This window comes from Mercenaria mercenaria, chromosome 16, assembly GCF_021730395.1.
Source record: "Mercenaria mercenaria strain notata chromosome 16, MADL_Memer_1, whole genome shotgun sequence".
NCBI classification, from domain to species: Eukaryota; Metazoa; Mollusca; class Bivalvia; order Venerida; family Veneridae; genus Mercenaria; species Mercenaria mercenaria.
Window position 1 is genome coordinate 69,096,493 of NC_069376.1, and position 17,443 is coordinate 69,113,935.

A 17,443-nucleotide genomic window follows, 5' to 3' on the forward strand; every position below is an offset into this window, starting at 1 on the left:
GACTTATCAAAATCCACAAATACAGGAACATGGTTTGTCTACTCAATTTTTAGCTCGACTATTCAAAGAATAGTCTAGCTATTCTACTCACCCTGGCGTCTGAAAATATACGAGCAGCAAATCCGATGAACAACTTATTAACTTGGTGAGGCCTAACTGTTAGCTTTAAAATCTATAGATGACTAGACATTATGATTCATATATAGACATTGTTTAACTGGAAGTTACAGGAATGTTGAACAGCTTGTTGTTGCTGTTGATAATGATTTGAATAATGATGGTGATGATGATGATAAAGATGATACAAATGCTGTTGCAAACTGTTTGCTTTAAAAATACATAACATGCTATTATCATTCTTCAATAGACATTGTTTTGTGAAGGTACATAATAGGGAAATGTTGCTGCTGTGATGATGATGACACAATAGATTTAACAGGCTTTTATGATTCTTAGATAGATATGGTTAAAGTGAAGGGTCATATGGTGCTTATCAAAACTGAAATACATTTATGAAGTCAAATAAGATTTAATTTATTGTAAAACATGGACAATATTGTCAAATCGAGGGCTGACCGGGAAACTATTGTATCTGACATTTTGACCAAAAATGGTTTTATTGCATTTTCTTAAGCCTTTTATTGTCATACATCTACTGCAAAAATATTATAAAAACTTTCCAATAATTTCTTGTTCTTTTTTTAATAATGTGAAAATATTGTATCTGCAACCATCAACTTCTTAAAAGTTCTTTGACCGGGAAACTATTGTATCTGCCTCCTAAGCACGTCATACAATAGTTTCCCGGTAACTTTTCCTGTTACAGTCTCAATTTGAAAAAACATTATTTGTGACATTATGGTCTGTAATTTAAACACCAAACAAGGAGAAAACTTGTTAGTGTTGTTCAGGTTTTATGTGAATATTAAAAAACTAAAATAAATAATAGTTTACATTAACATTTTCACATAATGTGATACAGATACAATAGTTTCACAGTAACTGCAAACACACTGGTTATGAAATAAAATGTTGTATGTGCAAACTTGTATGGGGGTGTCAGGTCTTGATTTTACTTAGAACAAGTGAATCCTTCATGCAAACAGTGAAGTCCCTAATCATACATCACATTCTGTTGCGTCTGAGGTTGGTCTTCAGCGTTTGCCAAAGTCCACATTCGCAGATTGCTAGGCATGAATTGTTTAAACAAAACCTGTCCAGAAATGTTTGTGAGGTGACCCTCTACCAAGATATTTCTACCAAGATATTTCAAGCTGTTCTTAAAATCACTTCTTTTACATACACTTATGTAGGAAAAGATTTGAAAATATTATCTAGTCTAAAACCAAGAAGCCAAGAGCTTTAATATACATTTGGTAAATTGGTATCACTGAGGTGAGCGTTTCACGACTCTGTGGATCCTCGTGTTATTTTTATTGTTGGAAAATTGTTACTATTTTTTCAGAAAGAACTTGGCTTACAAGTAAGCTTCAAAGCCAATTTCCCAAAAAAATTAATGCTGAATACTATTACATAATTGAGCCATGTCATGCAAAAAAAGTGTCTTCATGATTGAGTAAATTTCTGTCATTTTTGAAATTTTAGCCTCAAATATTGATAAAGGTGATTAAGTTATTGTAATAAACTGAAATTCTGTTAAAAACATCTTGTCAATTTTGTCCTTTTTTTATTTGTACTATAACGATTTAAATTTTTGAGTGTATATGAATACCTTTGTCCAAAAAAGAAAAAGAGACAGTGTCATGTAGAAATCTCTGTTTTCAGCAATTTTTTAAAATGATTCTTGATAATATTCTGTCTTTACCAAAGTTTCACTATACTACTGTAGCTGGAACACAGGTGATACAGAGAACAAAATTACATATTAAATTGTTCACATAAAGGTAAATTAGGCCTTAATTTTTTTTTGTTTTCGGTAGCATGCACAAAGTAAATTAGGGTAGGTAGGTTGGAAAATGTTTTTTGTTTGTTTAAAATTATTGAGACTTTTCGGAAATTATTTTTATGTCAAGAAATGAATACAAATAAGGAGGTTATGTCTTTAGAGCACCAATAAGTTCCTTTCTAACATCAATGACAATGTTTTAAGCATAAAAAGTGCAGTTCTGCATTTTTTATTAAAAATTTGAAAAAAAATTCGCTAAGGCCATAAAAATATTAAAATTTTAGGGTCGGACCAACCATTTTGGGTAAGTCGGAATACTGTAAACAAACAATGGAAACAAAAATTTTTTTTATGCCTTACACAGTCACTTCAAAAGCAACAGAACTCTGTAACCATGCCACTGCACATCAATATTGGCTATAAGTTAAAACACAAAAGTGCTGTACCATTACTGAAATTATGACAGTGTAATTCACGGACTGTCCTGAAAAATTAAATTCTTGTTGAATATTTGGGAGGGGTGAAACCGGTCCAAATTAAACCAACATAGCTGTGCATCTGCGCAGTCTGGTCAGGATCCATACTGTTTACTTTCAAACCCTATTGCAATTAGAGAAACTTACAACAGTTAGCAAGCAGTAAAGATCCTGACCAGACTGCACAGATGCGCAGGCTGGTCTGGATCCACACTGGTCATAAATGCTCTGTGTTGGTTTTCTCATGCTGCAGCTCATTTCCCCCTTGTATAGCTTCATTTTAGCATAAATTAATTTCTTGATTTCTTGTATGAAATTTATATCCGGATGTAATGAAATGTGTACAGTCAAGTATTAATGCATACGCTTGCAAAAAAAAAAAAAATAATAATAATAATAATTTAAGGTAATGATATCATAAACATATTTTTATTTTATTTGACCATTATTACTGGCTTAAGGTATTGTTCAGTTTAATTCATTTACCAATTTATCAATGGAAATACAAAAATATAAATACAGATAAGCGATAATTCAATGAGATAATAATAAAAAATGAAAAAATAATTCAAGTGCAGATACAATAGTTTCCCGGTCATCAGAAAGAAAATACTGTATCTAACACTATTTTCATTGTATATTTGTAATTTATGTTATTTATATGTAAAACAATAATTCTATGCTTAAAGCAATATGAATTTTATAAATAATATTTAATGAATAATGCAGATACAATAGTTTCACGGTAATTTTTTAAATTCAATAACGTCATTTTGAACGTGAAACTATTGTATCTGACACTTTTTGCTAAATCTTAAAAATAAATTATTTGAGTACATTTTAAAAGCCAACATATTATTTCTTATTTCAATTGATAATGATTTACTAAGAATGGTAATACTAAGCTGTGTTTTTTAAGAAAATATTCAGTTTTTTCTTTCTCCTGTAAAATTTACAAAAATGCAGATACAATAGTTTCCCGGTCAGCCTTCGAAATACATCTATATAATTCACACTGGATAACCTGCTGTCCTGACGCCCGCTGGTCAAAAAACCTGCTGGAAAAGTAACTCAGCTGTAAATCGGTAGATAAAGGTTTTCATTTAATTATTTCTATTAAAAGGAAGCCAATTCTTGCTAATTTGTTATTTTTCAACAACAGTTTTGTCGAGGAATGGACATGGCTTACATTAATAGATTTTACAATTTTTGGGCCAACTGCCAATACAGTGGGAGTTTTCAACAGTCATTTTTATGCCCCCCTTCAGGAAGGAGGGGTATATTGTTTTGCAGTCTGTATGTAGACCAATCCATTTCCGGATGATAACTAAAGAACGCTTGGGCCTAGCTAGGATCATTAAAGTTGATAGGAAGGTTGGTCATCACCTGCAGATGACCTCTATTGATTTTGAGATCTGTATATCAAAGGTCAAGGTCACAGTGACCCAGAACAGTTAAACGTTTCCGGATGATAACTCAAGAACACTTGGGCCTAGGATCATGAAAGTTGATAGGGAGGTTGGTCATGACCAGGAGATGACCCCTATTGATTCTGAGGTCAGTAGGTCGAAGGTCAAGGTCACAGCAACCAGGAACAGTTAAACAGTTTCCGAGCAATAACTCAAGAATGCTTAGGCCTAGGATCAGGAAAATTGATAGGTAGATTGATCATGACCAGCAGATGACCCCTATTGATTTTGAGGTCATTTGGTCAAAGTTCAAGGTCAGATTGGCCAGGAACAGTTAAACGGTTTCTGGACGATAATTTGAGAACGCTTGGGCCAAGGGTCATGAAAGATGATAGAGAGGCTCATCATGACCAGCAGATGACCCTTATTGATTTTAAGGTCAGTAGGTCAAAGGTCAAGGTTACAATGACCCGGAACATTTAAACCGTTTCCAGACAATAACTTGAGAACGTTTGGGCCTAGGATCATGAAACTTGATAGGGAGGTTGGTCATGACCTGTAGATGACCCCTATAGATTTTGAGGTTTGTAGGCTAAAGGTCAAGGTCACATTGACCCGGAACAGTAAAACCCTTTCTGGATGATACCTTGAGAATGCTTGGGCCAAGGATCACTAAACTTAATAGGGAGGTTGATCATGACCAGCAGATGACCCCTGTTGATTTTGAGGTCAATAGGTCAAAGGTCAATGTCATATTGAACCAGAACAGTAGAACTTTTGTTTACAGTGAGCAAAAACTTGTGTTCCTTGTGCAATTACTGAATGCATCAAGGGGGGCATTTCGTGTTCCATGAGCTCTTGTTATTTTCAGCCATGCCTATTTAATATTTTTCCAGAAAGAAGGTGGAACTTTGAAACTTCACACAAGTTTTCACAGGTTGTTCATAAACAGAACTGCATGAATCTTTGGATTTTTGTTAGATTTTTCAAACTGAAGAAATTGTTAGGGACTTCTAAAATAACGATCATTTTCAGCCCAGAAGTTTTAAATGTAAGCCATGTCCATTCCTCGACAAAATTGTCAAGCTGATTCGTAGAATTGGCTTCAATAGAAATAAATGAAAAACTTTATCTACCGATTTACAGCTGGGTTACTTTTCCAGCGTTTTTTTTTTTTTTGTCCAGCGGGCGTCGGGATAGTCGATTGTCAAGTGTGATATTGTAGCCACAAAACCAAATCAAATTCAAAAGTCAAATTGCTCTTTTCAAAGTCAATACAGCTTTAAAAAATTATTGAGATGAATAAAATAAAGTGTAAAGGTTAGGAATAGATGAATAAATGATGAGTATCTTGATTGAGTGAAACTTTAAAGTATGAGTAATAATTCCCTCTCGTAAAATAATTACATATATTGACTCTTTTGCCTTGAAAGGTAATTTTTTCATTTCCAAGTTATTATTTATCTGTTTTGAGAAACAAAACAAAAAAGACAGGAAATAATATGTGATTCTGTGTTCATCTGTGACTATTGACTTCAAACTTGGGACAAGGGTACATGGCAATAAGAAGCTGTGTAGAGTGCTTAAAGCGGCTGTAGGGCAAAGGTCAAGGTCACAAACTGAGCTGAAAGTTAAAAATTAGCCAACATATTTTTTGTCTGGAGCATAAATCAGTAAACATGCAAGGTATTGACTTCAGGTAGATAGGGATGAGATGATATGCAGAGCACATAAACCTGGTCTATAGGTCACATATTGAGCTCAAAGGTCAAACTTTTTGTCAACAGCAGTTTTGACTACATAAATTGTAAAAAAAATTTACAGACAGTTTAACTGCATTGTCCTGCCATATGTTCACACCTTCTGATTTTATATTATCATTTTAGCATTGTATGTAAAACATAACAATCAAATCATATATATCTAGGGCTGTCATCGATAGAAACGATATCAATGTATCAACGATATTTTTTTGTCGATCGATTATCGATTCCCATTTTCAAAAATCGATATTTTACAGAGAGAAAAAACTATCCAGATAAACACTCAGACCCTCAAAAACTATTAAGTTCACAAAGTTGTAAATTTGGATAAATGCAAAAGAGAAGTGCCCGCCCGCTTAGCTCAGTAAATAGAGCGTCGGTCTACGGATCGCGGGGTCGTGAGTTCGATCCTCGGGCGGGGCGTATGTTCTCCGTGACTATTTGATAAACGACATTGTGTCTGAAATCATTAGTCCTCCACCTCTGATTCATGTGGGGAAGTTGGCAGTTACTTGCGGAGAACAGGTTTGTACTGGTACAGAATCCAGGAACACTGGTTAGGTTAACTGCCCGCCGTTACATGACTGAAATACTGTTGAAAAACGGCGTTAAACCCAAAACAAACAAAAAAGCAAAAGAGAAGTGGAGGCAAAATAAAAATGAAAGATTTTATTAATTTTTATTATTTTCTTTAATTTCATAAATACAAATACAACACAATCAAACAGTAATATGAAAAATAGGCAGTAAAACTAAAAATAGCATTTACAGGAAGGTGTATAGTATGCATAGAACAAATAGATTGTTAATCTAACTTAATAATCGATATATCGATGTATCGTCGATATTTGTCTTCTGATATATCGGTATCGTCGATATGCCTAAGACCCAATCAATGACAGCCCTATATATATCGTCACCAGGATAAAGGCATTGGCCTCCAGACATTTTTTTTACATATCTAGAAATAAATGCTATATTTTTAACTTAATTACTGACCGACTATATGTTACGGAAACACATGAGTATTAGTTGTATTTACTACTTTTTACAATGTAACACTTTAGATAAACTGCCTTGATTATAAATATCTGTATCACTAAATCCTCCGTAGCTTTATTGGTAACAACAGTGGAAAACTTCTCTATTGTTGTGGCAGTCCAAGTTTGATTCCTGACATGGACATCTTTTTATATGCCCGAAGGGACATTATTATTATGTTATGGTCCCGGTGTCCGTCTGTCCGTTGGTAATTTCATGTCCGCTCTGTAACTCTTAACCCCTTGAAGGATTTCAAAGAAATTTGACTCAAATGTTCACCACACTGAGACGATGTGCAGAGCGAATGTTTTGAGTGTCTCATTTCAAGGTCAAGTTCACATTTAGGGGTCAAAGATCATATGAGTTTGTTTCCTGTTCGCCCTGTAAGTGCTTGAAGAATTTCAAAGAAACTTGGCACAAATGTTCACCACACTGATACGACGTGCAGAGTTCTTGTTTCGGATGACTAGCTTCAAGGTCAAAGTCACACTTAGGAGTGAAAGGTCATATATGACTTTGCTGTGTCCGCTCTGTAACTCTTGAACTGCTTGAAGGATTTCAAAGAAACTTGGCACAAATGTTCACCACACTGAGGCAACGTGCAGAGCGCATGTTACGGATGACTCGCTTCATGGTCAAGGTCACTCTTAGGGGTCAAAGGTCATTTATTACTTTCTTTGTGTATATTGCTATGCATTGCAGTGCTCTTGTTTTTATTTGGCAGATCCTCTTTTGTTCTCTTACAATCGCCTCGGTCACAATCAAATGCATATTTATAATGTGCTCCATGTTATACACCAATATTTAAAAGTGCATTTTTATATATTCTGTCTTCAGCACTTCAGGAGTTAAATATCACTACCCAGTTGCAGGTGAAACTAAACTTTCAGGTGTCTGGTGTACATATAAAATGCACAACATGCTGTCTAATAACAGAAAAAAGGTCAAAATTCAGCATCATGTTGTTTCACTTAAAAAAATGTGCTTTTTTTCTTTTCATTTAAATTAAAACCTGAACCAGCAAGACCTTTTTGTGCTATTTGATTTAGATGAAAATTTGTCTTCTTTCAGCTGCAAGTTTTTAGCTCATCTGATTTTTTGAAAAAAAATGATGAGTTATTGTCATCACTTGAGCGGTTGTCGGCGTCGGCGTCGGCGTCTGCGTCGGCGTTGCCTGGTTAAGTTTTATGTTTAGGTCAGCTTTTCTCCTAAACTATCAAAGCTATTGCTTTGAAACTTGGAATACTTGTTCACCATCATAAGCTGACCCTGTATAGCAAGAAACATAACTCCATCTTGCTTTTTGCAAGATTTATGGCCCCTTTTGGACTTAGAAAATATCAGATTTCTTGGTTAAGTTTTATGTTTAGGTCAACTTTTCTCCTAAACTATCAAACCTATTGCTTTGAAACTTGGAATACTTGTTCACCATCATAAGCTGACCCTGTACATCAAGAAACATAACTCCATCTTGCTTTTTGCAAGATTTATTGCCCCTTTTGGACTTAGAAAATCAGTTTTCTTGGTTAAGTTTTATGTTTAGGTCAGCTTTAATCCTAAACTATCAAAGCTATTGCTTTAAAACTTGCAACACTTGTTCACCATCATAAGTTGACCCTGTACAGCAAGAAACATAACTCCGTCCTGCTTTTTGCAAGATTTATGGCCCCTTTTGGACTTAGAAAATATCAGATTTCTTGGTTAAGTTTTATGTTTAGGTCAACTTTTTCTCTTAAACTATCAAAGCTATTGCTTTGAAACTTGCAACACTTGTTCACCATCATAAGCTGACCCTGTACAGCAAGCAACATAACTCCATCCTGCTTTTTGCAATAATTATTGCCCCTTTTGGACTTAGAAAATCATTTTCTTGGTTGAGTATTATGTTTAAGTCAACTTTTCTCATAAACTATCAAAGCTATTGCTTTAAAACTTGCAACAGTTTTTCACCATCATAAGTGGACACTGTACATCAAGAAACATAACTCTATCCTGCTTTTTGCAAGAATGATGGCCCTTTTTAGACTTAGAAAATCATGGGTAGGACAATATTTCTATTACACTAAAAAAAATCAGATGAGCGTCAGCACCCGCAAGGCGGTGCTCTTGTTTCAACTGTCTGTCACCCACAACAGAAGATATGTACTGAAGACTGACATGACCGTTTTGTTATATATTTTGCCTTTTTGCTATTCCTTTTATCAGATTATGTGATTTCATTATAAAATGATTCTTTTTAGCTCGACTATTCGAAGAATAGTCTAGCTATTCTACTCACCCTGGTGTCGGCGTCAGCATCACACCTTGGTTAAGTTTTTGCATGCAAGTACATACAGCCATCAGTTAAAGGCATATAGCTTTGAAACTTATTTTTTCTTTTTCTAGGTCAATTACCAACCTCTCTGGGTCAAGTCCCATAACTCTGACATGTATTTTGAGCAAATTATGCCCCCTTTTGGACTTAGAAAATTTTGTTTAAAGTTTTACATGCAAGTTATTATCTCCAAAACTAATGCAGATATTGATTTGAAACTTCACATGTGTCTTCGGGGTTATAAAACTAGTTGATAGCAGCAAGTCCCATAACTCTGACCTTCATTTTGGCCAAATTATGCCCCCTTTTGGACTTAGCAAATTCTGGTTAATGTTTTGCGTGCAAGTACATACTGCTATTACTAAAAGGCATATAGATTTGAAACTTATTTTTCTTTTTCTAGATCAATTACTAACCTCACTGGATCAAGTCCCATAACTCTTACATGTATTTTGAGCAAATTATTCCCCTTTTTGGACTTAGAAAATCCTGGTTTTGCGTGCAAGTACATACATAAATTACTAAAAGGCATATAGATTTGAAACTTATTTTTTCTTTTTCTAGATCAATTACCAACCTCACTGGGTCAAGTCCCATAACTCTGGCATGTATTTTGGGCAAATTATGCCCCCTTTTGGACTTTGAAAATTCTGGTTAAAGTTTTACATGCGAGTTTCTATCTCCAAAACTAATGCAGATATTGATTTGAAACTTCACATGTGCCTTCCAGGTTATAAAACTAGTTGATAGCAGCAAGTCCCATAACTGATATGCATTTTGGTCAAATTATGCCCCCTTTTGAACTTAAAACTCTTTTGATATTTAACCTTTTTGGGTAATATTTTCCTGCTTCTGGGACAATATTTCGAATAGTCGAGCTTGGCTGTCTTACGGACAGCTCTTGTTTTACTGTCGTATTTGTCTGTGTGAACTTCAGTCTACGGAAGAAGCATTCTTTCAGGTGGAAATTTCTTATCTCTTCAAATTTGACTCTAACCAACAATGATTAACGGCTAATTTTTTTGTCCTGTCTGTAGACATCTATTTTCTTTGTGAAGGATATAATATTGAGTTTGATCACTCTGGGTATGAAAGCTGCTAGGATAGTGTCTAAGTTGATTAACAGATAGAATTAAGCTGGGTTATAGAGATATAAATAGTTGTTGAATTGCAAAATGTTTTGTCCGTAGACACATGTCTTGTCCATAGCAATGAATGTGTTTTTTTTAGCTCACCTGAGCCAAAGGCTCATGGTGAGCTATTGTGACTGCTCAATGTCTGTTGTGTGTCCGTCAACATTTTCTAAAAAAATCTTCTTCTTGAAAACCACTGGGCAGAATTACACCAAACTTCACTGGAATGATCCTTGGGTGGCCCCCTTTCAAAATTGTTCAAAGAATTGAATTCCATGCAAAACTCTGGTTGCCATGGCAACCAAAAGGAAAAACTTTAAAAATCTTCTTGTCCAAAACCACAGGGCCTAGGGCTTTGATATCTGGTTTGTAGCATCATCTAGTGGTCTTCTACCAAAGTTGTTCAAATTATCCCCCTAGGGTCAAATATGGCCCCGCCCCGGGGATCACATGGTTTATATAGACTTATAAAGGGAAAACTTTGAAGAAATTTCTTGTACAAAACCACATGGCCTAGGGCTTTGATATCTGGTATGTAGCATCATCTGGTGGTCCTCTACCAAGATTGTTCAAATTTTCCCCCTGCAGGGTTAAATATGGCCCTGCCCCGGGGGTCCTAAGTTTTACATAGACTTGATTGAAACTCTATAAATATTTTAACATATAGGGTACCATTTTCCTGCTTCTGGGACAATAATATGAATTGTCGAGCATTGGCTGTCTTATGGACAGCTCTTGTTATGCTTGCTGTTGTGACTGGTGTTGGATGATGATGACTATAACATTGTGTGGCAAATTAATCTGATCTAGATAATCCTGATTGAAGGTTCACATTGTGGGTTTTATGCTTGTTTTCATGACTGCCATTGCTGCTGATGATGATGGTAACTGTAACTTTGTATTGCAATATCAGTTCGACATTGAAACTGTTGCTTGAAAATCTATAATGTGGAATTAGTGTGATTTTTGTTGTGATTGCTGCTCTGTTTCTTGTCCGGTCCATAACTCTGCCATTGATGAAGGGATTTTGAAATTACTTGGTATAAATGTTCACCATAATAAGAAGACATGTCATGAACAAGACCCAGACCCCTAGCTCCAAGGTCAAGGTCACACAAGTCAAAGGCTAACATGGTCTTTTTCTTGTCCAGTCCTTAACTCTGCCATTGATGAAGGGATTTTGAAATTATTTAGCATAAATGTTCCCTATATTGAGATGAGATGTCATGTGCAAGATCCAGACCCCTAATTCCAAGGTCAAGGTCACACTTAGAAGTCAAAGGTGTTTCTTGTCTGGTCCATAACTGTGCCATTTATGAAGGGATTTGAAAATAATTTGACACAAATGTTAACCATATTGAGAAGATGTGTCACAAGGTACTGTCTGTCTGTCCGTCCGTCTGTCTGTCCGTCCATAGACACAATCTTGTGCGCACCATCTCTCCTCATCCCCTTGACACAATTTAATGAAACTTCACAAAAGTGATCAGTAACAACAGTAGTTGTGCATGGGGCATGTTAGGTTCTTTCAGAAAAAAAACTTGCAGAGTTATGGGACTTTGTTTTTTGTTACTATACTGTATACATAGACACAATATTGTGTGCACCATCTCTCCTCATCCACTTGACACAATTTAATGAAACTTCACACAAGTGATCAGTAACAACAGTAGTTGTGCATGGGGCATGTTAGGTTCTTTCAGAAAAAAAAATTGCAGAGTTATGGGACTTTGTTTTTTGTTACTATACTATATACATAGACACAATCTTGTGCGCACCATCTCTCCTCATCCACTTGACACAATTTAATAAAAAACTTCACACAAGTGATCAGTAACAACAGCAGTTGTGCATGGGGCATGTTAGGTTCTTTCAGAAAAAAAATTTGCAGAGATATGGGACTTTGTTTTTTGTTACTAAACTATATACATAGACACAATCTTGTGCGCACCATCTCTCCTCGTCCCCATGACACAATTTAGTGAAACTTCACACAAGTGATCAGAAACAACAGTAGTTGTGCATGGGGCATGTTAGGTTCTTTCAACGACAAAAATTGCAGAGTTATGGGACTTTGTTTCTTGTTAACATTCTATGTACATACAGTCTGCATATGCAGTCTTGTGCGCGCCTAATCTTCCGAACCCTTGCACACAATTTAGTGAAACTTCACACAAGTGATCAGTACCAACCCTATTCTGCATAGTTATGGGACTTTGTTTTTTTGTTACTTTACTGTATACATGCAGTCTATATACAGACAGTCCACATAATTATGCAATCTTGTGTGCGTCAAATTGCAATGTACTGTGTCAGTGCATGCGGGGTGTACATTCATCGCCTTTAGTGATAGCTCTAGTTAATGTTTATTATTATCACAATGATTTCCTAATTTTGGTTAATGGGGTACTGGTATTAAAAATTTGTGCTCTGAAGGCTCATCATTATGTGATATTTAAGAGATGATGGATTTGAAAGTCTTGTTACAACAGTTTTATAAGTTTCAGGATTAAATTTATGACTAGAGCATTGTGTACAAAATCAAGGCTGCTTTTTTCTTATTACGTATTTTTTCTACTTTCAGGTACTGAGGTGACCGAGGCTATGAGGGCACTACCTCCCGGTAGTGATGAGGTCGTTGCTTTGGCTGTGACGGAGGAGGTGTCTACTGAGGTGACTCCCTTCGCTAGCCAGGACCCCGTCCGTCCTGTTGTAGATGTTGCGGTAATCCCAGAGGATACGCCCGCCGCTGACGTCGAAGGTATTGGGGAAGGGGCTCCTCAGGGTGGCCATCCTGTGGAGCAAGAGGTGGGTCCTGTACACCAGGTGGATCCTTTCCCTTTTGTACCTGAGGTAGAGGTGCCTCTCCCACCTCTTTTTTTCCCAGAGGTAGAGGTGCCCGCTCCTTTTGTGCCACAGGTATCCCAGGTATTCCCAGGGAACACCAGAGACGGGGAGTCTCTGGGAGGGGTGGGTCAGGGTGTAGAGGTTAATCCTGAGGGTAGGCCAGAGTTAGATGTACAGGTTTTTGTCCCACGCAGGTCAACTAGGCCCCGTCGACCTCATGTGCCTATGCAGATAATTTGGGGCAGGGGGGTTAAGTCCTATGATTAGCCAATGGCCTCACACCTCCTCCCTTCTTGTGGTTGAGGAGAACATGACAGAAATTAGGGTGTTTAGTATACTTTAACATTAAGCTACTTCATCATCATACATTATCATCATCCATTCATCGTTATCCTCGTCCATTCATCATTATCATCCACTTACCATCATCATCATCATCATCATCATTCATTCTTCATCCATTTTTCATCATCATCATCCAATCTTCATCATCATCATTATCATCATTCATTCATCCTCATCCATTCATCATCATCTACTTATCATCATCATCATCATCATCATCTCTGTTCATCATCATCATCTATTCATCATCTATTCATTGTCATCATCATCTATTCATCACCATCATCTCTATTCATCATCATCTTTTCTATCATCATCATCATCTGTGTAGTCATCAGTACTTGATTTTTCTACAGACACTTGTTGGTTAGTCCCAATCCCCCCTCCCCTCCTCTGCCCCATGCCATTTGTCAGCATCAAGATTTAGAACATGATCAAAGATGTACTCTTATTTTCCATCGTGTTCTGCATTGGTTGAGTAGGCTTATGTGATGGTTTGTTTGCATTTTTCTGGTCATGGCTGCTGTTTCCTTGCCGTTGGGGGCTGTCTTTTTTCTCTTAAAAGAGAAATTAGATTGACGGGAAGTGAATCTGTGGCCATGACAAAGAAACATGCCTATAGACCAACACCTTAGCCTGCTCAGCTCTTGCAGAACATGACTGAAGATGACAGCTCATCTCTGATAACCAAATACTACTACTAATAATAATAAACTTGAATATAACATGTTTTATAATCGTGACAATTTCTCAGTTTATTTTAAAAAACTAAAAGTTTGCTGATAGTTGTCAGGGTCTTAGGAGGGGAGTTGGGCAAACCCACTGGTGTATGTGGATTTTCCAAGGAAACAGAATTGGCATCTTTGCTTATCACTCATCTCCATAAATCATCAGTCATTATCAAATCCATTTATCTTCATCTGTTCATTTAATTATTCATCATCATTTTAAGTCATCATCATCACCATCATCAGTCATTATCATCATCCTCCTCTACTTCCTTGTCCTCCTCCTCCTCCTCATCTTCATCTATTTTATCATCATTCTTATGATCATTAACCTTATCATTCCTCATTACTCATCATCATCATCATCAGACATTATCATATCTATCTATAAATCATGTCCAAACTACATTTATTCAAGGTGTTAAATGTATACCAAACAGTCAGATTTCTTGCCAGTTCTTTGAAACCATTTCTTAGTTAAGTGGTGTGATTGTTGTTGTTGTATGTGTATGTTGTTTGTGTATGTGGAGTTTGAAAGCTTGTGTTAATATGTTACCAGTAACACTATGTGTACTATAAGTACTTAAAAGACAATACTAAATTAGCAAAGGAGGCTTTAATAATGGCAAACATTGCATGCAGTACTGGATTTTCCCAGGACCCAGCAATATCCAGGACCCTGCAAAATTAGTATTTATGGTAACTTATAATCTTCTATGCATAGTACTGGTTTTTTTTCCAGGAAGTGAAAAGAAGAATGTGTGAAAAGTCATGTGTGCTTGTTTTGTATGGTAGTGTGTGTGGTGTGTGATTGTTGTTGTTGTATGTGTATGTTGTTTGTGTATGTGGAGTTTGAAAGCTTGTGTTAATATGTTACCAGTAACACTATGTGTACTATAAGTACTTAAAAGACAATACTAAATTAGCCAAGGAGGCTTTAATAATGGCAAACATTGCATGCAGTACTGGATTTTCCCAGGACCCAGCAATATCCAGGACCCTGCAAAATTAGTATTTATGGTAACTTATAATCTTCTATGCACGGTACTGGTTTTTTTTCCAGGAAGTGAAAAGAAGAATGTGTGAAAAGTCATGTGTGCTTGTTTTGTATGGTAGTGTGTGTAGTGTGATTGTTGTTGTTGTATGTGTATGTTGTTTGTGTATGTGGAGTTTGAAAGCTTGTGTTAATATGTTACCAGTAACACTATGTGTACTATAAGTACTTAAAAGACAATACTAAATTAGCCAAGGAGGCTTTAATAATGGCAAACATTGCATGCAGTACTGGATTTTCCCAGGACCCAGCAATATCCAGGACCCTGCAAAATTAGTATTTATGGTAACTTATAATCTTCTATGCACGGTACTGGTTTTTTTCCAGGAAGTGAAAAGAAGAATGTGTGAAAAGTCATGTGTGCTTGTTTTGTATGGTAGTGTGTGTGGTGTGATTGTTGTTGTTGTATGTGTATGTTGTTTGTGTATGTGGAGTTTGAAAGCTTGTGTTATATGTTACCAGTAACAGTATGTGTACTATAAATACTTAAAAGACAATACTAAATTAGCCAAGGAGGCTTTGTTAATAATGGCAAACATTGCATGCAGTACTGGATTTTTCCAGGACCCAGCAATTTCCAGGACCCTTCAAAATTAGTATTTATGGTAACTATCTTCTATGCATAGTACTGGTTTTTTTCCAGGAAGTGAAAAGAAGAATGTGTGGAAAGTCATGTGTGCTTGTTTTGTATGGTAGTGTGTGTGGTGTGATTGTTGTTTTTACAAAAAATACAAAAAAAAAAAAAAAAAAAAAAAAAAAAAAACTAAAAAAAAAAAAAAAAAAAAAAAAAAAAAATAAAAAAAAAAAAAAAAAAAATGTGTGTGCATGTTCTTGTTTGTAGTATTTAATGTAATAATTTATTGTGACCATTGCAGGCTGCAAGAAAGAGCATCATAATGCAGTTAACTGAGTTCAGTTATGAAGCAGGAAAGGGACATCAAAGAACAGGACTGGATTTTATTATGAAGCAAAAAGGAACATCAAAGTGCAGTTGACTGGATTTTATTATGGAAAAGGAAAGGAATATCAATATTCATTTGACTGGATTATGTTATGGAGAAAGAACGGGACAATAAAGTGCAGTGGAAGGATTTGTATGAAGTAAGAAAGGGACATCAAAGTTCAGTGGAGAAGATTTTATTATGAAGCAAAATAAGGGACATAAGAGTGCAGTGGACGAGAATTTTTTTAAGAAGGAAGAAAGGAATATTAAAGTGCAATGGACTGGACCTCTTTATGAATCAAGAAAAGGAACATCGAAGAGCAGTAAATGGAATTTTATTATGAAATGCAAGGAAGGGACATCAACGTGCAATGGACTGGAGACTACTGGGGAGAAGATGTTGCTTCAAAAGATTGGCAGAGTTGCTTTTTGCTACAGGTGCAAAGCCCTGACAGATTCCTTTACTATTTATTGAGACATGCTAACGTTACCTTCGAGGACAATTCGATGTCTACATGTCCGCTAGATTGTGGCGTTTTTTGGAGAGACTGATCTGCAACATTGTACTGACAATGTTAAGATGATGGTTGTTCCTCAGTGTTTTGAGAGTTGGAATCAGGGATTGTGAAGATTTGCATTTCTTCGGTAGCAACAGACTGCCAATGACACCTGACTTTATGTCCCGTTCATATGTACAGTCAGGGATTGATTTGACTTTATTATGAAGCAGTAGAGGAATATCAAAGTGCAATCAACTGGATTTAACATAAAGCAAGGAAGGATTATCAGAGTGTTATGAATTAAATTGTTTCAGGACAGGAATAAACAACATCAAATTCTAATTGACTGGATTTTCACGGGAAGGAAAGAAAGAACATGAGGAAGTAACATGAAAGTGCAATTGATTCAATTTTATTATGGAGAAAGGAAGAAATGTCAAAGTGCAATCGACTTGGATTTTATTTAAGTGCAGTGGACAGACTGGATTTTCTCAGAGTGAAGAGAGGATATCTTAATGTTAATGTGACCCATAAAAGTGGCTGTATTCATTTGTAGTGTTAAAAGTGAAAAAATAACATAAAAATGTTAATCATTGGAATTGATACTTTTTGTGGGGGTGGGAATCTCTGTCCTGTGTATACCATTTCTTCCCATTCATCCTATCTTATTTCATCCTGACCCTGCCCATCCCATCCCTGATTGGTTACCCAGATATGATTGTACATATAATATAGCATATATTTGAATTAAAATATAAATGTAGAGTATGGCCATGAAATAAACAGAGAAAAGATGTGTATAAATCAATTTAATATGAAATATGTTGATATGAAATCATGTCTTATTCATGCAATTGACACTTTCTATATTCACACTATATGAAGTGGTAAAAGTACACTTCTTTATAAGCAAATGTATGTATATGATAAAAAAGGTCGAAAACTTGAATTTTTCGAGACATTCATAATATTATTATGGATAGA

At 35.8% G+C, this 17,443-nt stretch overlaps 1 protein-coding gene across 2 annotated transcripts in view; it reads left to right on the top strand.

Annotated features, from left to right (window-relative positions):
• Positions 1-17,049, top strand: part of LOC123541434 (uncharacterized) — a 28,293-nt gene extending 11,244 nt beyond the window's left edge. The window contains exons 2-3 of one of the 2 annotated variants that reach the window (XM_045326903.2): positions 12,627-12,803; positions 15,892-17,049. In XM_045326903.2, the coding sequence (XP_045182838.1) occupies positions 12,627-12,803; positions 15,892-15,926 (212 nt within the window). In that variant the 3' untranslated portion in view covers positions 15,927-17,049. Of the gene's footprint in view, positions 1-12,626; positions 13,834-15,891 lie in introns of those variants that run through there. The other variant, XM_045326902.2, reaches the window with a different exon arrangement.
• Positions 17,050-17,443: the final 394 nt, after the last annotated feature.